This window comes from Megalobrama amblycephala, linkage group LG10, assembly GCF_018812025.1.
Source record: "Megalobrama amblycephala isolate DHTTF-2021 linkage group LG10, ASM1881202v1, whole genome shotgun sequence".
Lineage (NCBI taxonomy): Eukaryota > Metazoa > Chordata > Actinopteri > Cypriniformes > Xenocyprididae > Megalobrama > Megalobrama amblycephala.
In genome coordinates, this window is record NC_063053.1 from 33,219,973 (window position 1) to 33,242,578 (window position 22,606).

Below are 22,606 nucleotides of genomic sequence, written 5' to 3' on the forward strand. Positions count from 1 at the left end.
CAAGATATTTTTACATTTTATTTTATGACATAGGGCTATTACTGATATATTTTAAAGGGTTAGTTCACCCAAAAATGAAAATTCTGTCGTTCTAAACCTGTAAGACTTTAGTTCTTCTTCGAAAACGAATCCATATGAATCGGGCGGTTTAGTCCCAATTTTCTGAAGAGACATGAACAGTTTATATGATGAACAGATTTAATTTAGGCTTTTATTCACATACAAACATTGATCAGTTCACACATCAGTAGTGGTAAACGGAAGCTCAAACATGTTTGCTTGACGTTGGAGAACCAATGAGGTTCATTCTTGTGCGTAGCACGTTTGAGCTTATGGAGGAGGATTGTTCTCGCACGTCAAGCAGGTTCGGTTGAGCTTCTGTTTATGTTCGCTGATCAATGTTTATATGTGAATAAAAGCCTAAATTAAATCTGTCCATCATAAAAATTACATTACACAAAATTTGGACTAAACCTCTTAGTTCATATGGATTCATTTTATGATCTCTTTATGAACTTTTTGAAGCATCAAAGTGTACAAATGTTCAGGGAAAATGACTAAAACCAACTGAAAGAGTGGTTGGATGTTTAGTGATGCTGAGGTTAAAGTCATTCGTTTATAGCCTACGCTTAGCTTTTTACTTCTACCAATTGTATTTAGACTTCATGAAAGTTGTGTTCATTTTGTAAAGATTATGATGATGAACAAAACGTGTAAGAATAAACTTTTGTTGGTCTTTTCTGCAATATTTCAAAAGCCAATGGAAAAATCCTATTGGGTTTTTGTCGAGACAACGGAGGTGATGCCAACTTCCGGGTTATCCTACACAAATCCGTCATCACCGCAGCGCTGTATACGGTGCTTAATAAAGTATTTTTGAGTTTCACAGAACATTTTTGGATGAACTATCTCTTTAATATTCTTTCTTTCAGAGCTATAGGCTGGAGTTTCACCCTGTAATATTTAAACACACAGTAAGAATGGAAACATGCTGCTGTTAAGGGGATTTGAAACTATTATGCGCCCTACCCACCTCTAGAGATACGAACACAACACAAATATGGCTTTAAAAAATGCTTAATGACAACCATAGGCACAAACATGGACAGTGTGACATAATGGACAGACTTCTGCTATAGAATCACAGAGCTATTGAGTGCGTAGGGAATACCCATACGAGACAACAAGATTGTGAAAAAACAAAAACAAAAAGAGAACAACAAGTTGATTTCACGTCCCTCAGATTCGAACAGTCTGGGTGACAATCTCTGTCGAAACAAAGGGAAATGATTATGAGAATTTCGTTTTCATAATCGTATTAATGTATAATCTCATAGTCTCAACTAGACTGAAGATGCATGGCAAAACCAATGAAAATGATGTCGATGATCAGCTCAAACCAGCCAGAATCATTGCTAAGGCCTGTCGGCTAAAGATAGCACATATAGACAAAGGATGCGACGATCTCTCTCTATAGCATGCCACGAAGTGTGCAAAACACACGCTAATTCTAGATCTAAAATATTACACATTCTCTGCAGGTTCGAGAAGACTTGGCATATCGAGGCAGATTTATGCAGCTAAAAACGCCACATGACTGATGGGAAATTGATAGCGTCCAGAACCTTTTTTCAAGAAAAAGAAATCACATTTTACACAGTGTCCTGCCTTAAGACCGTTCGATGGGTTATTTTCTTGGATTGCGTCTGATAAACAGGTGTTTAGTAACAAGCACGCTGCAGCAGATGCTGTGAGGCACTGTGGGAAAATGCCATTTGATGATGTTTGAAAGATTTATGAGAAAAGAGGCGACCTTTGAAGAGAATCCATCTGCCAAGCAAGCATGTGTATGTGCGTTTCCCATCACAATGTAAACCGATCGAGTGTGTACGGGTACATCATATTTCTAAAAAAAGAAACTTCGTATCAGAGGCTCAGAGCGTTAGGGATGGACTATTTGAGCGTCGTTTGGTGATGGGAATCTGGGAAAATAAAATATCAGAGCATCTGCAGATGTGTAATGTCTGGTGGCATGGTTAAAATAAAAAGAAAATCATCTAATATTGAGTAAAAAAAAAAAAGAAGTTTCTACTCATTTCTTTTTTTATCATTATAATAAACATAATATGGCTTTTAAAAAAAAAGTGCCAACATTTCTTTGATTCTTTTTTCTTTTTGGAATAATAGAACACACAGTGATATTTTAGCTGTTAGATCTGTCTCCAGCTCTTAGCAGGTCCGTACAGGAAGCGGGAAAGGAATCAAGAAGGTTTAGCTTAGGCTGTTGGGTACAGGTGTCAGTGCAGCGTTTCATCCACAAGAGGACTGGTTCGATGGTAAACAGACCTTTTCCGAATTGGAAAAGAGCACCACATCTGCAAAGAGTTAGAGTTAGGCATATCAGCAGTACTCCAATGTGGAAAAAAAACGGTTCAACCCAAGGGCAGATGGTTTTTAGACCTCAGTGTCTGTGTCCCATGCAAGACCTGGGGTCATTGTCTCATAGCGATGTACTGTTTGAATCCCAATGTCCCAACTTCCTGTACTCCTGTAGCTTTATGAGAGCGCCTGATCCGCAAGCATCTGTCATCCGTTCAGGGATGTAGTTTTGTCATTTCGTTTAATTGTGTCTCTTCTCCTCTGCATAGACTTGCCAAATTAAAGGAAACGATATAAAGGATAATAATAAAACTCCGAAGCTTGCTGTGGATATGGTTTTTCATTGAGGTTGTAGAGATAAAACAAAACACAAAAAGACAGACAGAAAACTAAACGCAAAGAGGCAGAAGAGAATGAAATAAGAGAGAGAGGCAGAAAGGGCTTCACGTTCTCATCAGTCCTTGCTGGAAGTGATTTGCTGGACAGGGAGGTGCAACTGCAGCGGGTCTCGTAGACGCTTTAGATCCAACTCCGCCTGAGGGTGAGAAGGAAAATTAGGATGAACGAATTCAGTTGAAGGAGCAGATCACCCCAAAAATGGAGATGCTGGAGAAAATGGTCACACTGCTCTTTTCCATACAACAAAAACAGACGGTAATCAGGCGCTTAAAAAAACTTCAAAAATGACAAAAAAGTACCATAACATTCAAGCAATTACGTTTTTCCACGACACACGCCTATATACACTGAACAAAATTATAAACGCAACACTTTTGTTTTTGCTCCCATTTTTCATGAGCTAAACTCAAAGATCTAAGACTTTTTCTATCTACATAAAAGGCCTATTTCTCTCAAATATTGTTCACAAATCTGTCTAAATCTGTGTTAGTGAGCACTTCTCCTTTGCTGAGATAATCCATTCACCTCACAGGTGTGGCATATCAAGATGCTGACTAGACAGCATGATTATTGTACAGTAAAACTGCACATTTTAGAGTGGCCTTTTATTGAGGCCAGCCTAAGGCACACCTGTGCAATAATTATGCTGTCTAATCAAACAAAAATTAGATTTAAACAATAAGACTAAACGTGTTGAGCTATATAACAATAATTCGTTTTCTGTCTATAAATATATCGAAACGTCCCGGAGCCTTGGTTAAAAATGCAATTTTCTCACGATTTACAAAAAGTTGGAATCATTTGGGATATTGTAAGTACTCAAGTGAACAAAATATATAACACTGGCCTAGTGGTTTTTGGAAATTTTACTGCAAAATAGAGGGGAGATTTTCCACTAGTTATTCGTTATTAGTTTCATTATCTCAGGCAGATAAAAAAGTTTAAGAGGATAAAATAATAAAAGCAAAAATGTGTCTCAAAATATACGTGGGCAGCCATTATTATACCTGTGCGGTCTGCACAAGTAAAGTCTATGTGTGGGAACTGAAGCACTGGTTCACCTCTTGGTCCACTTAGGGTGTTTTCACTCTTGAGTCCTCTTTAAGGGTGTTTTCACATATAGTTCGTTTTAAAAGAACCAAACCCAGTTCACTTAAGTGAACCAGAAAGGGAACCAACCGAAAGTGACCTTAGTCCTTTTGGTGTTCACAATCTAGTGGACTCAAAAGAGAACCCAGTTCTTTTTTTGGTCCTCTTCAGCATTGAAGTGATCAAGTGATCTCAGACCCTTTCTTGTTCACACCACAACTTTATAAGAACTCATACCCCAACTTTCTGTGTTTTCAGTAACACTGCTGCATCTTTTCAATTGTTAAAATAAAAAAATAAGCAGTGAATAACTGATCAGATCACATCACTCGACTGGCTCAACCTAATCAACCTCATTTGGTACTATAATCTTCATGTTTGCTGTAAATCTTATATATTATATATATATTATTATATATTATATATATACACAATATGGCGTAAATGTTTAATAAAAGAAAATAAAGTTTATTATTATTACTGATTAGAGAACATATAAGTTGAAACAAAATAGCAGCTGAATATTGCTAAAACAACTTTTTCTATGCATACAAAAAAACCTATGGAACTTACTATATAAAATATAAACGTAATGGGTTAGTAAATATTAACATTAACCAAGATTACATGCCGCTAGTGATCATTAGTAGTTTATATTAAGTGTAACAAAGGAATGTGATATTTATATTATATAACACAAATATATTAAGCATTCCCCCCGGAACGCAATCGCGAATGGACCTTGTTGTCAGCAGTGGCGGAAAAGACAGAACAATGGCGAGCCTGAAGGTACACTTGTCGAAACGAAACACAAAGCGGACTGAGACACAACCACAAACGAACCTCCGGAGGTGGTCTGAGTACGGTTCGCTTTTGGGTCCTTTTAGGGGGGTCTGAGATCACTTGGTTTGTTTACATATACACACTGAACTGCTCCGAGAACATTTGAAAGGGTTAAATGAACTAGGTGTGAAAACACCCAAACCCCTTTAAGTAGACCAAGAGGTGAACCAAGTGAAAAAGGGCCCAGTTCTCTTTACGTTCACACTGTCCCTGTCCCTAAAAGAGGACTCAGATCTTTTTTTGGTCCACTTAAATAGAAATGTGGTCTCAAACCTCTTTGTGTTCATACTGTTGCTTTTTTTGGATCTAGTCCAGTTCAGTGTTTGATGTCTGACCTTATGGTCTTCAAAATTTGATCCCATTCATTTACATTGTGCCTCACTAACCAAGAAATTAGTTTGTAAAGATTATTATTATTAATTATTATTTTGTAAAACGACATTGCTACAAATGCTCTTGAATGAACTTAAGTTGTTTATCTTTTGCACAAAAATATAAATTGTTGCAATATTACATTCGTATTCTTGCACTATATCACATCCATCTTTGTAATTAACATTTATTTTGAATAGTTTTCCTTGAATCGTGTTTTTTTTTTATTGCAGAAGACAATAATAACATCAGCATAGAAAGGACAAATACAATAAAAGAAAGATGCAAATGAAATAAACTGCTTTCAATTTTCCATGTACAGTAGGTATACCTTAAAGCAGCATTTAAGTAAGAAATTGAATAAACAAGTGACAAAATAAAACTGCATATTCTTCACTGTATGAATGTATACTGATTCTACTGATTGTTTTATTAGGCTGTCTCTTCAGTACACTTCAGTAATGGATGGATCCAATATACTGATAAACGCGCATGATTTCTTTCCCAGATACATTCACTTAAAATAAAGCTGGTTTATGTGAGTGTTTTGACACTTTAAACGCAATAAGACTCTACAGATAATTCAGTTTAGTACATGTACTGTGACAGCTGGTTTTCTGTGCATGTGCTAGGCGTGTGTCCTCGTAAAAAAATTAAACACATGCAGGCATCTCTCTTACACAGTTTGGAAGCAGTTAAAATCATAATAAACAAGTGTACGATGTGACCAAATAATTTGTAGAGATCTGAAAGCAGCAGCCATGATGAACTGCTGATTTGTAGAGATGGTCCTCACTGCAGAACACAAGATCCAAGGTTGGATCTAGATCCAACTCCTCCCACTTTCCATAGCCCTAAACCTACCTGACTCCGCCCCCTGGCTCTAAACCTACCCATCTCCACCCCCTGGTTCTAGATCCAACTCCTCCCACTTCCCATATACCTTAACCTACCCGACTCCGCCCCTTGGATCTCGAGTGTTCTGCAGTGAGGGGCTACTGGATTTGAACCGTACTCAGACCACCTCCCGAGATGGTCTTGATCTCGAAGGTGAGATGGTTTGGACTGTTCACATATGGGCCAAAAATCACACAAACATTCAGACCCCTGAAAGGATCAAGTGTGAAATCACCCTTAAAGGGTTAGTTCACCCAAAAATGAAAATAACGCCATTTATTACTCACCCTCATGCCGTTCCACACCCGTAAGACCTTTGTTAGTCTTCGGAACACAAATTAAGATATTTTTGTTGAAATCCGATGACTCAGTGAGGCCTGCGTAGCCAACAATGACATTTCTACGCTGATTCATAATGATACGCTGATTCATAACTCTCCGAAGCTTCCTGAAGCAGTGTTTTGAAATTCGGCCATCACTATATAAGTCGTTATTTTGTTTTTTTTGGCGCACCAAAAATATTCTTGTCACTTTATAATATTAATATTGAACCACTGTACTCACATGAACTGATTTAAATATGTTTTTAGTACATTAATGGATCTTGAGAGGGGAAATGTCATTGCTCCCTATGCAGGCCTCACGGAGCCATCGGATTTCAACTAAAATATCTTAATTTGTGTTCCGAAGATTAACGAAGGTCTTACGGGTGTGGAACGGCATGAGGGTGAGTAATAAATGACAGAATTTTCATTTTTGGGTGAACTAACCCTTTAAAGGGGTCTGAGTTTGGTTCTTTTAATGAGGACTCAAGTGTGAAACCACCCTAAGCTACTATGAGTTCACAGAAGTGTAAAACCAAAAATGCTAATATTTTATCTAGAATTATTTACAGTATTTTTAATTGTCCACGGTACCATATGTTACATATTAATTACAGTGATAAACCATATTACCAAAATTACCATGTCTAGTGAGTACATAACGACAGTTTTCATTTCTGGTGAACTGTTCCTTTAAGAGAATGAAAGGAGCGATGACGTTTGTTTGCTAGCTTACCTCAGCAATCGCATCCTTCAGTTTGTTGTACTTCTCAATGTCAAAGCGTGTTCTCTTCGCTCCCTTATGAAAGAACAGCAGGTACTGTCTGTCCCTGGCGTCTGGGTAAATATATTCCTGTGTGAGAAAACAATAGCAGAGAGGTCAGGTGGATCTCCTACTGCTATTTGCTATGTATTCACAGGGATTACTATGTATTCACAGGGACCTTATGAAATCCCACTGATCTTCTAAGGCAAGTTCTACAGAGAAAGAGCTCAAGCTGCTCACCTGACGTGTCAGCACGAAGTAAGCATACATAGCCATGGCTGTGCCGTAGGTGATAAAATACGTGACGGGCTCCATGATATCCCATGAGTACTCCCACCAGGTCAGCCGTGCCAGAATGCCAAATTGTGTGGCCATGTAAGCCATCCCGCCCCATAGCACCCAAGTAGTCCTGCGCTCTGCTTTCCTACTCAGTTCTTCTTTAACCTGAGAAAAGGAGATTTTGACATTATAGTATTTTTGCGATGTTTTGTTGAAAAGTAAAATGACAAATCATTAACCAAAATTTCTTATGGCTGCATTTTCAAAATAATGTAATGTTTAATTCTTTCTTTAACATGTTTAAAACTGTTTACACATTAATTCAAGTGCTTCTTTGTGCCTTATTAACAACATAGGATTATGTATATTTATATATAAAATAGATTATATATATGTTAATACAGTGTTTCTCAACTCCAGTCCTCGGGACCCACTGCTCTGCACATTTTGTATGTATCCCTTATTTAACACACCTGATTTAGATCATCAGCTCATTAGGAGAGTCTGCATGAACTGAATTGAGTGTGTCATAAAAGAGAGACATACAAAATGTGCAGAGCAGTGGGTCCCGAGGACTGGAGTTGAGAACCACTGTATTAATATATAAAATATATTTCCGTAATGGCAAGGCTGAATTTTCAGCATCATTACTCCAGTCTTCAGCATCACATGATCTTTCAGAAATAATTCTAATATGCTGATTTAGTGCTTAATTTTTATTAATTATAATTAGGGCTCGTTTAATAATAATGTTTCTTATTATTATCAATTTTAAAAACAGATTTTGCTGCATGCTTAATGTTTCTGTGGATGCAGCGCACTTCCCCTTTAAATTCTCGCGCTCCCCGCCCCCAAGCTTGCGACTGCCTTAAACATTTTATAAAAAACGTTCACACAGCTAATATAACCCTCAAAATGGATCTTTCCAAAGTATTCGTCATGCAGCATGTCTACTCACGTAAGTATAGTATTTATTTGGATGTTTACATTTGATTCTGAATGAGTTTGAGGCTGTGCTCCGTGGCTAAAGCTAACATTACACACTGTTGGAGAGATTTAAAAAGAATGAAGTTGTGTTTATGAATTGTACAGACTGCAAGCGTTTAAAAATGAAAATAACGACATGGCTTTGGTCTCTGTGAATACAGTAAGAAACGATGGTAACTTTAACCACATTTAACAGTACATTAGCAACATGCAACGTTAATTCTGCCTTGTCTAATGCCTTGATCATGGGCTGGCATATGCAAATATTGGGGGCGTACATATTAATGATCCCAACTGTTACGTAACAGTCGGTGTTATGTTGAGATTCGCCTGTTCTTCTGAGGTCTTTTAAACAAATAAGATTTACACAAGGAGGAAACAATGGTGTTTGAGACTCGCTGTATGTCATTTCCATGTACTGAACTCTTGTTATTCAACTATGCCGAGGTAAATTCAATTTTCAATTCTATGGCACCTTCAATTTTTATGTTTTTTTGTTTTTTTTTATCTTACTTACCCCAAGCTTTTAAATAAAAGTGTATAATGGTTTTCACTCTATGAAGCAGCACAACAGTTTGTTACATTGATAATGATAAGAAATGTTTCTTGAGCAGCAAATCAGCATATTAGAATGATTTCTGAAGGATCATGTGACACTGAAGACTGGAGTAATGACGCTGAAAATTCAGCTTTGTCATCACAGGAATAAATTACATTTTTACATATATTAACATAGAAAACACTTTTAAATTGCAATAATATTTCACAATATTACTGCTTTTACTCCATTTTTGATCAAGTAAATGCAGCCTTTGTGAGCAGATGAGACTTCTTTCAAAAATATATATAAAAAAATCTTCCTAACTTTTGACCACCAGTATACATAATATATTAGGCAAGCTTCATTAAAATATAACCAAATGTATATCCAAAGTATGTCACAATAAAACCAGAAACAAACATACTGTCACGTTAATACCAAAAACAATTACTTTCCTCATACTGGAAGCATGTCTATTTTTTTATTTTTTTATTTTTTATTTATTCATTATTATAATTATTATTTTGTTATTTTAGTCTATTTTGCACCCTCCATTTTAAGGCTAAATAAGTCTTTTTAATTTGCTATCCATGCAGAACAAACATACAAGCAAAAGAAACTGTAGGCTGGGGCGCCGCTAGCAATTTTGGGCCCTATGAAAGAGTTTGAGGTTGGAGCCCCTAGCTCTTTCTAACTTGTACTTGGATTTAAAATTACACAGTTCTTGTAATTGTTAACTATAGCATTTGTTACAATAAGGATATAATTACAGGTAATTATATCCTTAGACAATATAAACAATTTTTTCTTTCTTTCTTTCTTTTTATAGCATTTGTTATGAAAAATAGCAACACAGTTAGAAACTATAGCTACAACATGCCACAGCTGTAATATAAATCTTTAGTGAAAAATCTATTCCCTTAACAGATTATCTATTATGAATTCTACAACTAGTCAAAATTTGCCATAATAAATACAATAGAACGTGATAAATTCTAGTAAATGTGGTCTTCATGCTTACGGTGATTCGCGCGCCACTCATGCAAAATTAAACAACTGGGTTTCAGTCACAGTCATATTGCGCAGACAATTGAGCCGTTCAGTTCGACAGCTTATTAAAGCTCCAAACACACGATGTACACAATAAATTAATAGTCTAATGATTCTACGTTTCGGTGTGGGCGTTCAGAGTACCGGCAACATGTGATAAGTGCTGGTGCGCGAGAAGTGCTGATACTGTGTACTGGCGCGTACTGGCCCAGTTCGAGCACTGACTGTTACTACTAATAAAACCGATCTCTGGGGGCCCCAAAAGTGCGCGGGCCCTTAGAATCGTCCTAGGCGTAATGGTTTTTATACTGTACAAACCGTATTTTCTATCGCCCTACACCAACCCTACCCCTAAACCTAGCCATCACAGGAAACTGTGCACATTTTTACTTTCTCAAAAAAAAAAAAAACCTCATTCTGTATGAATTATAAGCCTTTTGAAAGATGAGGACATGAGGAAATGTCCTCATAAGCACACTCTCTCTCTCTCTCTCTCTCACACACACACACACACACACACACACACACACACACACACACACACACACACACACACACACACACACACACACACACACACACACACAGTTGCCTTTAACAAAACTTTGCAATTACAAAATTAGCAGTATTCATGCAGCTCTCAGTGTGTAAAAGCCCTCTATTCCACACTTAATCTACTGTGCAATTAGACTCACAGCTTAATTATCAGCTGTCAATATGATCAGATAATGTGTGTTAGTATCACTTTAGATGTTTGCTGCCTGTGATATCCCACAATCCTGTGTGTGTGGTTCAGCGGTTGGTGGAACTAATAAGAAACGGAATACATAAATTCATAAATGTCACATTTGTTCCAGTTTTTGGATTCAATTTATGGAAAAGTCTGAAAGGTACATTTTTACACACATTTTTAGACCGTTCAGTAACCAAAAAATTGATTAAAAGTTATTCAGACCTCCAAACTTCAAAAAAAGTTGCATTCATATAAAAGAAGCAACCATAGAACCAGTGTTCCATCCACTGAAACAAACAGCAATGCATGTACACTGGTTCTGTGGGTGCCTCTTCAAATGAATGCAACTGTGTTCTTGATCATACTGGATGTTCTTACAGCTGGATGCTAGTATGTATGTAAACTGCCATAGCTTTTGAAAATCTGACCATAAATAAAGATGTTGGTTGATCTTGCTAACATGCTGAAAATTTACATAATGCAGGGCAAAGACTCCAGCAGTTCATAATGCACTATATCTTGAACAAGATGAATGATTATCAATGCTTGAAACAAACTCACTTAAAATGCCAACAATTTCTTTTTTCCACACATCACTTTTTATTGTATCTCTGCATGTGGGCTGAGACGAATCATTTAGAACAGGGAAACTGCTTACAGTAACATTAACTTCTCCATTTTCTTTGACAGAAGATGAATCATGAGAGCTCCACTGTCTTCACTTCAGCTGTCGCATAACATTTTTGCTCATTTGCATAAAAGTTAAACTTTTCTTAACTTTGTAGCATTGCTGGACACAAATGGAAGCTTGTTGCTGCCACAAAGTATAAAAAAAAAATAAAACTGTAATTGACTATATCTCCATCTGTGACTTTATATCACACATTGCTATTAACAACGCATTTATCTTGCAGCTGTGATTGTTTCTTGTAATAGCAACTTTATATTTTAGAATGACTTTATGGGCCCTATAATACACCCGGCGCAAGGAGCTGAAAATAGACTGTGCCATAGACCGACTCAAACCTGGTCTAAAGTCTTAAGTCAATGGCGCAATATTTTTTTGTTAGAGCGCGTTGGTAGAAACTGCGCCTCTGGGCGCGTCCACAGTGCGCGTTGACTTTGCTTATTACACACAGGGATGCTCATCACACAAACATGCCAAATATTAAAAACAAAAGGATTACAGTGTAAAAGAATATTATTGTGTAGGCTACATAAATATAAAAATGTAATGATGAATAGTCATTGCGTGTATTAGAATTTAAAAGCGTTCAGCTTTTCCGCCAACAAATTCCGCTATGTAAATAGCAATCCGCCATGGCGCGAGCGCATCTCACTCTTAAAGGGAATGGGAGATGACAATCTGATTGGTTTATTGAACGTTACGCCCATTACTCATTAAGAGAATAGGGACAACCCATTTCAAAAATGCGCCCCGGCGCACGGACCGTTTTTCCGTCGTTAAAATAGCAAAAGTGGATTTGGACATGCCCTGAGTGCACCTGCGCCGTGCGCTTTACACTTTGCGTTTAGATCGTTAAAATAGGGCCCTATATCTTGTTATTGCGACTTTCTATCTCCCTGTGACTTCATATCACAAAATGTGACTTTTGAAATTGTGACTATAGCCCTGTTTGGATGGTAATTGTTTCCCATGGACGTCTGTAAAAATCTGCATGGCACCTCAGTGATAAAACTTATGCATTCAGATGGAGGAGCGATTTCCTACTAACAGATGTCAGCTGTAAATACAATGTCATATGCTTGGAATAATACGGAAAAATTAATATTTATTTTAATAATAGGAAAATAATATCCCATTTCTTACTTGATTATTTACAGTGGGTACGGAAAGTATTCGGACCCCCTTAAATTTTTCACTCTTTGTTATATTGCAGCCATTTGCTAAAATCATTTATTATTTTTTTTCCTCATTAATGTACACACAGCCATGAGTCTTTTTGGGAAAGATGCAACAAGTATTATTTCACACCTGGATTTGGGGATCCTCTGCAATTCCACCTTGCAGATCCTCTCCAGTTCTGTCAGGTTGGATGGTTAACGTTGGTGGACAGCCATTTTTAGGTCTCTCCAGAGATGCTCAATTGGGTTTAAGTCAGGGCTCTGGCTGGGCCATTCAAGAACAGTCACAGAGTTGTTGTGAAGCCACTCCTTCATTATTTTAGCTGTGTGCTTAGGGTCATTGTCTTGTTGGAAGGCAAACCTTCGGCCCAGTCTGAGGTCCTGAGCACTCTGAAAAAAGGTTTTCGTCCAGGATATTCCTGTACTTGGCCGCATTCATCTTTCCCTCGATTGCAACCAGTCGTCCTGTCCCTGCAGCTGAAAAACACCCCCACAGCATGATGCTGCCACCACCATGCTTCACTGTTGGGACTGTATTGGACAGGTGATGAGCAGTGCCTGGTTTTCTCCACACATACCGCTTAGAATTAAGGCCAAAAAGTTCTATCTTGGTCTCATCAGACCAGAGAATCTTATTTCTCACCATCTTGGAGTCCTTCAGGTGTTTTTTAGCAAACTCCATGCAGGCTTTCATGTGTCTTGCACTGAGGAGAGGCTTCCGTCGGGCCACTCTGCCATAAAGCCCCGACTGGTGGAGGGCTGCAGTGATGGTTGACTTTCTACAACTTTCTCCCATCTCCCGACTGCATCTCTGGAGCTCAGCCACAGTGATCTTTGGGTTCTTCTTTACCTCTCTCAGCAAGGCTCTTCTCCCCCGATAGCTCAGTTTGGCCGGACGGCCAGCTCTAGGAAGGGTTCTGGTCGTCCCAAACGTCCTCCATTTAAGGATTATGGAGGCCACTGTGCTCTTAGGAACCTTAAGTGCAGCAGAAATTTTTTTGTAACCTTGGCCAGATCTGTGCCTTGCCACAATTCTGTCTCTGAGCTCTTCAGGCAGTTCCTTTGACCTCATGATTCTCATTTGCTCTGACATGCACTGTGAGCTGTAAGGTCTTATATAGACAGGTGTGTGGCTTTCCTTATTAAGTCCAATCAGTATAATCAAACACAGCTGGACTCAAATGAAGGTGTAGAACCATCTCAAGGATGATCAGAAGAAATGGACAGCACCTGAGTTAAATATATGAGTGTCACAGCAAAGGGTCTGAATACTTAGGACCATGTGATATTTCAGTTTTTCTTTTTTAATAAATCTGCAAAAATGTCAACAATTCTGTGTTTTTCTGTCAATATGGGGTGCTGTGTGTACATTAATGAGGAAAAAAAATGAACTTAAATGATTTTAGCAAATGGCTGCAATATAACAAAGAGTGAAAAATTTAAGGGGGTCTGAATACTTTCCGTACCCACTGTAAATCTCCTGTTTAAAAATTGGAAAATAGTCATGCTATAGTTGAAATGGTTTTCTGTCTTGCATTTTATCCCTCATTTTAAAAATTAATGCAGTCTCTTATTTACACAAAGTAAACAAAGCTGCTTGGTTTAAATTTTTAATGTATATAATTGTACATAATACACATTTTAAAACTGTTACTGCCATAATAATGACCCATTTCAAATGTTTACATGCTTTTCTTCTCTTTCTTCTTTTTGTTTTTAACAGCTCCCCTTCGCTGAGGTGGAGTGGTGATGAAATACTGTTCTCGTAAATACTTTCCAGCATTTCCATAGCCTAATAATAGTATACATTTTTAAAATGCAAACTACCATGAAGCGCAACAGTTACCGTACAGTGCTCAGCAGTGGTCAAAATGGATTTAAACAGTGATTTTTTTTAATTGATCCTTTCTTGTAAACTCAGAGATGTGCAATTAAATGACCACATGACCTTGGTGTGTGTCAAAACTGACTAACCCCTGTAAATGTTGCAAATACCTAACGTCCCAATGATCCAAAATCCAAATAGGATGTTTTTGTTTCTTGTAATTGTTGCATCGGAATTGCAAATCTTGCAGGAGCGAGTGGTTTTATCTTCGCTGCGGGTTGGAATGGGTGGTCAAAAAATACAGTGCGGGTCCCGCAGATTTGGTTCATAACAAGAAACGAGTCAACAAATGAAGTTCACTGCAGTCGATCAGTAACAGTTTCCTCCATAGCAGGCTAGGCCAAGTGATTCATTATTTAATTCATTCATTAAATTTCATATTTTTTAGTATTATTTACTTAATGTACTATAATTTAAGTAGGCTACATAAACACCTGAGATATCTGTGTGATTTTTATTTCCTATTTTTTTTATTATTTTTTATTTTATTTGTTTTATATTTAATTTGTTAAATATGTATTTATTTTATAAGTAATTAACTTAAATAATGTGCCTTGTTAGGTTACCAGAGTTTAACTGTTACGTTAGGGGTGTGTGTGCGTGCGCGTGCGTGTGTTGTTATGCATACGTTTAAATATGTTTTTAGGCTCCGCTAGTTGTGATGTTTTGTTTTAACAGTTGTTTGAGTTTGAGTTTTTAAGGCTAATTAAAACTGTCTGAATGTGTTTGTCATTTGTGGTGGTATCTTATGGTCAGTTTAATTAAATGCAATGTTTTATCTCTGTTATTCTGAACGTTTAGCATAGCCCTAATGTTTGTGTAATTTTTTCACAATTTCTACAAGCTGTAACAGAATGTTTGCAGGTGTGGGCAGGCGTGGATATAAATATTGCAGGTGCGGATGGGAGTGGAACACACACGTTGCGGGAGAGGGTGGTAATAGTCAGAAATTAAGCAGGAGCAGGATTAAAAAAAATTAGTCCCACGCAGGATTCTACTTTATCTCTTGCAATGTGGCTTTTTTCGTAATGCAACTTAATTTCTTAAACTTGTTTTTTTTCTCATTTTAAACTTTCTTGCTGTTACCTCGTTCATTTGTTTACTCTGAGGTGGAAACGACTTCCACAGGATACAGGATGTTTTGGTGTAAAATAGACTAAGACTGTAAAAAAAACCTACTTTCAGTATGAGGCCAATAAATTAGCGATTTTTTATGTTAAATGGTTAGCTCACCCCAAAACGAATTTTCTGTCATTAATTACTCACCCTCATGTCGTTCCACACCCGTAAGACCTTCGTTCATCTTCGGAACACAAATTAAGATATATTTGATGAAATCCGATAGCTGTAAGACTCCTCCATAGACAGCAATTTAATCACCACTTTCAAGGTCCAGAAAGGTACTAAAGACATCGTTAAAACCGTCGACATGACTGCAGTTGTTTAATCTTAAAGGATTAGTTCACTTTCAAATTAAAGTTTCCTGACAATTTACTCAATTTTGACCTTCAACCGTCTGGAGACCATTGAAGTCCACTATAAGGAGAATAATCCTGGAATGTTTTCATCAAAAACCTTAATTTCTTTTCAACTGAAAAAAGAAGGACATGGACATCTTGGATGACGTGGGGGTGAGTAAATTATCAGGAAAATTTGATTTGAAAGTGAACTAATCTTTTAATTTTATGAAATGACGAGAATACGTTTTGTGCGCAAAAACAAAACAAAAATAACGACTTTATTCAACAATATCTTCTCTTCTGTGTCATTCTCTTACACTGTTTACGTCCAGTGCTTCGAGGTTCTACGTCAGAATGCCAACTCATTATTGGCCGAGTCAGCATCACACGCATGCGTCAACAGCCTCTGCCAATAATGAGTTGCCGTTCTGACTTAGAACCTCGAAGCACTGAACGTAAACAGCATAAGAGAATATCTATGGAGGAGTCAGACAGCTCTCAGATTTCATCAAAAATATCTTAATTTGTGTTCTGAAGATGAACGAAGGTCTTACGGGTTTGGAACAACATGAGGTGAGTAATTAATGACAGAATTTTCATTTTTGGGTGAACTAACCCTTTAACATGACATATTTTGACATACAACGTAACATTAACCCAAACAACACACCTTCTCCAAGGGCTGGAGCTGCGAGTTGAGGTCCTCCAGTCGTCCAATCAGCTCTCTCTCTTTGGTGAGCTGATGCTCCTCTATGCGCAGGGTGCTGTAGAGCTGCTGCACCAAGAGCTTGACATCGTTCAGTCGTTCTCCTTCCTCGTGCGGTAGCATATCTGCAATGGATGCCAACAGAATATCAAAAACTCATCTGTGCCTCTGCAAAGTCTTGCACATAATGACCCACAATGCAGCAGGGCACACTCACCTCTCCTGGGCGGCTGCACCAGGTATGTTGTGTCATTAATGACTAGCTTAAAGCTGTCCATTAGTAAAATGTCAATCCCTGTAGAGGACGCTATCCTTGCTCCATCTACAGAGAGAGAAGGAGAAAGAAAAAAGAGGTGCGTCTCTTAAACTGCAATCCTCTCTCTGAAATGGCTGTGAAATACAAAAGCCAATCTAAATGCTGATCACAAAGGTGTCCTGCTCTGCGTTAGTATGCTCATCAGGAAAAGAAGCATTTCCCCATCTGAGGTGAAACAGAGTGAGGTAAAGACAGCGGATAACCTCTCTCACAGGCGAGAGGAAGCTCAAGCACCTCTCACACGGGAATAATTGAGCTTGAAACAGGGCAGACATGCAGTTTGCACAGAGAACAAATGATTCTTGTTCCTCAATTAGATTATAAGATGTACTTTCAATTAAACACTTCAGATAAAGCCACAAGTTCATCTGCGATTTGTGAATTAAACTACAAAAAACGAAACTGTTAATAACTTAAATTTTAATTTAATTTTGCCCCTAGAACTGTGAACAATGAAAAGTGTTCACGTGCATAATAGTACATTAACTTTTTTTCTTAAAGGGATATTTCACCCAAAAGTGAAAACTCTGTTATCATTGTATTGTCTGTACAGTTCTACACTTTTATTGAGCAGGGGTGCTTTAAAATATTACAAGCTGATTTTAGGCAGTTATTAGAGTTTTGTAGTACTTATATACACAGTATCCACTGACAAATCAGCTTATAATGCAAAGAAAACAACCATAGTAGTGTCAGAGATGTACTTTACCTTCAGAGTAGATGGCGACTCTATCGATGCCCCTGTCCTCTGCCTGCAGCTGCTGAAGGAAAACACCCACTGTGTCGCTCAAGGGTTTGAGGGTGAACTGGCAGAGTTCTCGTCGGGACGGCAGACGTACGGAGATCACCGGCAAGCCGTTCTGATACACCACTGTAACGTCTGCGGACACATAGCCAAAGAAATCACAAAGGCCTTTTATGCATTCTTTGCTTAGACCCCACTGGCAACTTTGTGCCCTTTGGATGATTTTGAATTGAAAAGAAAAAAAAAAAGCCAAGGAGTTTTCTTAAACTCCTCAAGGACTTTTAAATGGCAAACGGAAGATTGTGAGTGCCGAGAGTGTGTATGGGACTTGTGTGGACCGTAGGTGAGTAGATGGCCAGCAGGGGGCAGTAATGTAATGACATTAAGGGGGAACCACAGGACCTTGTTGAATGATGGGAGTATTCACCACACTGCTGCAGCATTAGAACTGTCCTTCAAGTTAAGTTATGAATGCTCTCTCCAGAGCGAACAGCAAGCCAGACATTACTGTACATCACAGTTTACTGTCAGTGCATCTCCTGTCCCTTCGAGCTGTCCTGTAGACTGTACTGTTCTGATCCAGAGCTCTGCCTCATTACTGCAGTCGTTGTGTTTAATGAGTATGAGGGGGTCCGAGATGCTCTGCAGTGAGATCTAATGTATGGACGATAAAGACAATCAACGGACCCTACTCGTTTTCTTCTTTCTTTCCAGAATTTCCATTGACTTCAGAGTTGAACGATGACATAACTAAAGTCTAACAAGTTTTAAGTACCTGTTTTAACATCCAAAGTAATCTGATTCACTTTCTTTATGCCTACGTTTCCACTGACTTCAGAGCTGAATGAGGACATAACTGATGTAACTATGGTCTTGCGAGTTTTAAGAATTTTTAAGAATCTATTTTAACATCCAAAGTAATTTGATTCACTTTCTTTAGGCCCATGTTTCCATTGACTTCAGAGCTGAATGGTGACATAAATGGCCTGACTACAGTTTTATGAGTTTTAAAAACCTATTTTAACATCAAAAGTAATTTGATTCACTTTCTTTAAAGTAATAATTTCATTTTGGATGTCTGTCAACTGAACACATCTCATTGCCACATCAGGCGTTTCCAGTGCAGACAGCTTCTGTGATTATAATGTGAGCAAACTAGTTTTATGCAATCTAGCTTTGTTTTGCATCAGCTTCGCCAGAATGAATTTGTGGTTTGAGACCAGCAGGTTAAAGGGGCTAGTGCAGAGCCTTTTTTTTTTCGGTCTCAGAATGGCCTTTTCACATAGAAATGAGCTGGATGAAAGATTGGTCAGTGGCTTTGATACAATGATTCAAAGAGTGTTTGTCAGGGGCATATGCAGGGCTGAAGTTTCATTAGGACCCTATGATTTCCACTATACAGCAAATGCAGACAGAAATGCAGAATCCAGTCATAATAAATGGAATAAATACATCGAAAGTAGGTCTGTAAATGTAATCAAATTGAGACTAGCGTCTGACTCTGTGAATACCAAACTGCAGAAAGACTGCTATTTAAATATGAATTCTGCATGTCCTGTGTGTTTCTGTGTGAATGAGCTGCACAATTCAGTCTACTATACATACTCAAGAACGCTTGGTGCTCGTGGTGTTTTTAGCATCTGTTGTCTCACTGTATGAGGACGTGAACACATCTCCAGAACTGCTTCACCAGCATTTCACAATTTCATTTAATAAATCTATTGTCAGATACACACAGAATCTCAGTACACTCTGCCAAAATAAAATTTTGGTTTAACTTGAGGAAATCATGACAGAAATATATTACTATAGTATAGTAGAATGTACTTCTTAAAGTAATAATAATAACACTAATAATTATAATATAGTTTATTAAAACATTTTTAATATTTTTAATGAGCCTCACACAACATCGATCAATTTTTCATCCATGTTTTTTATTTAACTTGTAGTGTAAACATCTAAAAAATCCATGTATCGGTCGTTCAGTCGTTTTTTTCATTGAAAGGTCCCGTTCTTCGTGATCCCATGTTTCAAACTTTAGTTAGTGTGTAATGTTGTTAGAGTATAAATAAAATCTGTAAAATTTTAAAGCTCAAAGTTCAATGCCAAGCGAGATATTTTATTTAACAGAAGTCGCCTACATCGAACGGCCAGTTTGGACTACATCCCTCTACTTCCTTCTTTAATGACGTCACTAAAACAGTTTTTTGACTAACCTCCGCCCACAGGAATACACAAGAGTTGCGTTTGTAGAGTGTGTTTGTCGCCATGTCGTCGAAACGCTGTTATTTTCATCCCGCAGTCCAATCACCGGGTCTGATTCCGGCTCAAATTGATAGGGTAAAATTAAAGACATGTTTACAATAACACTGAGCGCGTGCATCTCCACGTTATGGTAAGAGGCGTGACTTTTCCGGGCAAGGTTCGCTAAACTGCTGTCGAATCACAACACAGGAACCGCTGGCACAATCAGAATTCGTTACGTATTTCTGAAGGAGGGACTTCATAGAACAAGGAAGTCATCAGCCCGTTTTTATGACAGTGGAAACAGCGGTATACAGATAAGTAAATTATGTGAAAATTACTGTGTTTTTTTACACGTGAAACATGAACACATGTTATATTGCACACTATAACCACAATCAAAGCTTCAAAAAACCACGAAAAACAGGACCTTTAATATTAAAGAAGAAAGTCCTGTCTAGTCTCTGCACTGGTATGGTTTGTGTCGAGCCATTGGTTAGTCAGGTTGTTTGGTGAGAAAAAGATTAAATGAACGTGTTAAGAATCCGTACAAATGCAGCTGAGGAGGACTATTATTCTGCTGCGTGGAAATGAGGAAGAACTGATGATGGCACGACTTGATCTTCGGCTGACCAATCAGAGGAAAGGGGCGTTTCATTCCCGCCCTCGTGTAGAGATTGAATATTGAAGCTGTTTTTTTTCTTTCTTTTTTTCCTTTTTTCCATTATTTTCCAACGAAAAACGAAATACTGAGCTGAATTCTTGTTATTCCCGTAGTTTTTTTTTTTTTTTTTTTTTGGGTGGGGGGAGGGATGATGGAGAGGCAATTTTAGCAAATTGGTTCATTCAAATGGTTTATTTCAATGATCACTGAGGATCTTTTCTGTTGTATTGACAGTGTTCTAGTAAGATGCAATTACCCTAATTGAGATCGTGCTGCTCTGATTTTAGACGCTATTCAATTAAAAAGACATTGCCCCCTTATATAGCTTACATTAGGTAATTTTGTTTGTAAATTGCAGAGTAGGAAACAAAAATCACAGCCTGACATTGCGAGTATCTTGCAGCCTGGCAGGTTACAGTTATCTTTTTCAACACTGGTCAGGATGAATGTGCACTGAGTCTTTAGTGAGCCAGCTAAAGTACAGAAAATCACAGACAGCATTAAGGGTTTGAATCAGCTGCTCTGATGCAGCGTGTCATGATCCAACTGTTATAGAGGAGCTGTTATTAAAATCCACTGCGAGATAAATCACTTTCTCTACAGCGCACCGAGTTAACAGTCCGCAATCATACCCCTCTCTATGTCTTCACCTCTCCTGACCTTCTGGGTATAAATTGTCGTAGTGCCACAGAGATTCACTGCTCTCTTCATGCAGACTGACCCCCTCACCCATCCAGTCAGATCTACTCTACTCTAATGTAGCTGTAGCACCAGAACTACATATACCCACAAAGCACTACGAACACTGCCTTGAGCTGTGCTGAGTTCAAGGAGGTAGAGAGAGTGCTATTTATTAACTTTCTCATTTAAATTAAAGGGTTAGTTCACCCAAAAATGACATTTCTGTCATTAACTACTCACCATCATGTCGTTCCACAACGTAAGATCTTCGTTCATCTTCGGAAAACAAATTATGATATTTTTGATGAAATACGTGAGGTTTCTGATCCTCCATAGAAAGGAATGCAAGTACCACATTCAAGGTCCAGAGAAGTAGTAAAGACATGGTTAAAATAGTCAACGTGACTGCAGAGGTTCAACCTTAATGTTATGAAGTGACGAGAATACTTTTTGTGTGCAAAAACAACACAAAAATAACTTTATTCAACAATTTCTTCTGTCATTCTCCTTCGCTGTTTACATTGTAGACACAGTGCAGTGCTTCCAGGTTCTATGTCAGAACGCCGACTCATTATTGGCTGGCTCCTGCGACAGCATGAGACAACATAGAACCCGCTGCACTGTGTCTACAACATCTTTACTACAATGTCTTTACTACCTTTTTGGACCTTGAAGCCTCTCAGATTTCATCAAAAATATCTTAATTTGTGTTCCAAAGATGAAATAAGGTCTTACAGGTATGGAACAACATGAGGGTGAGTAATTAATGACAGAATTTTCATATTGGGGTTAACTAACCCTTTAATTATTTTGAATGCTTATAAATGGTGAACAGCATTTTTATCCTAATAATGGCTAAATTATGGTATCTACCAGCATGGGGTTAACTGAACTAGCCAAACCTTCATGCCTGGGATGCATTCCATTCCAACTCCGAAAGTCTGAATTCTTGGAAAATGCAACAGAATGCCAAATGAAGGCACATTTCTGAATTAGAAGTTTGTGAAAATCTACAACCTACTGCTGAGATGTGAGTATGTCATCCAGAATGATAAACATTCACTTAATTTTAATCAATATGAAAGAATCTAATACAAGTTCAGTTTCTGAAAGTTTTGTTTATATGAACCCTAAACTTTTGCAATCTGATTCACATATTCATTTACTTGTGCATTACATGTAATCCAGTTGTGGCGTACAGCAGCGTTGCCAAGTCCGCGGTTTTCACAAAGAATTGGGCTACTTTTACACTGCTGTCACTTGCCGGGGGTAGTTTGTGTAGTCCACGGGTTGACAACCCCCTGCCCCGGAACACAATTTTTACCCCCTAGAATGTAATTGCGCTAGATTTGATTGGCAATTTGGCAGATTTTATTGT

General features: G+C 38.0%; 1 protein-coding gene across 1 annotated transcript in view; it reads right to left on the bottom strand.

Annotated features, from left to right (window-relative positions):
* Window positions 1–2,141: 2,141 nt before the first annotated feature.
* The window catches only part of mcu (mitochondrial calcium uniporter), a 104,359-nt gene continuing 83,894 nt past the window's right edge, over window positions 2,142–22,606 (bottom strand). The window contains exons 4-9 of the mRNA XM_048205815.1: window positions 17,601–17,771; window positions 16,793–16,897; window positions 16,540–16,700; window positions 7,309–7,512; window positions 7,039–7,155; window positions 2,142–2,914 (exon numbers count right to left, since the gene is read on the bottom strand). Of these exons, the coding sequence (XP_048061772.1) occupies window positions 2,834–2,914; window positions 7,039–7,155; window positions 7,309–7,512; window positions 16,540–16,700; window positions 16,793–16,897; window positions 17,601–17,771 (839 nt within the window). The 3' untranslated portion in view covers window positions 2,142–2,833. The remainder of the gene's footprint in view (window positions 2,915–7,038; window positions 7,156–7,308; window positions 7,513–16,539; window positions 16,701–16,792; window positions 16,898–17,600; window positions 17,772–22,606) is intronic.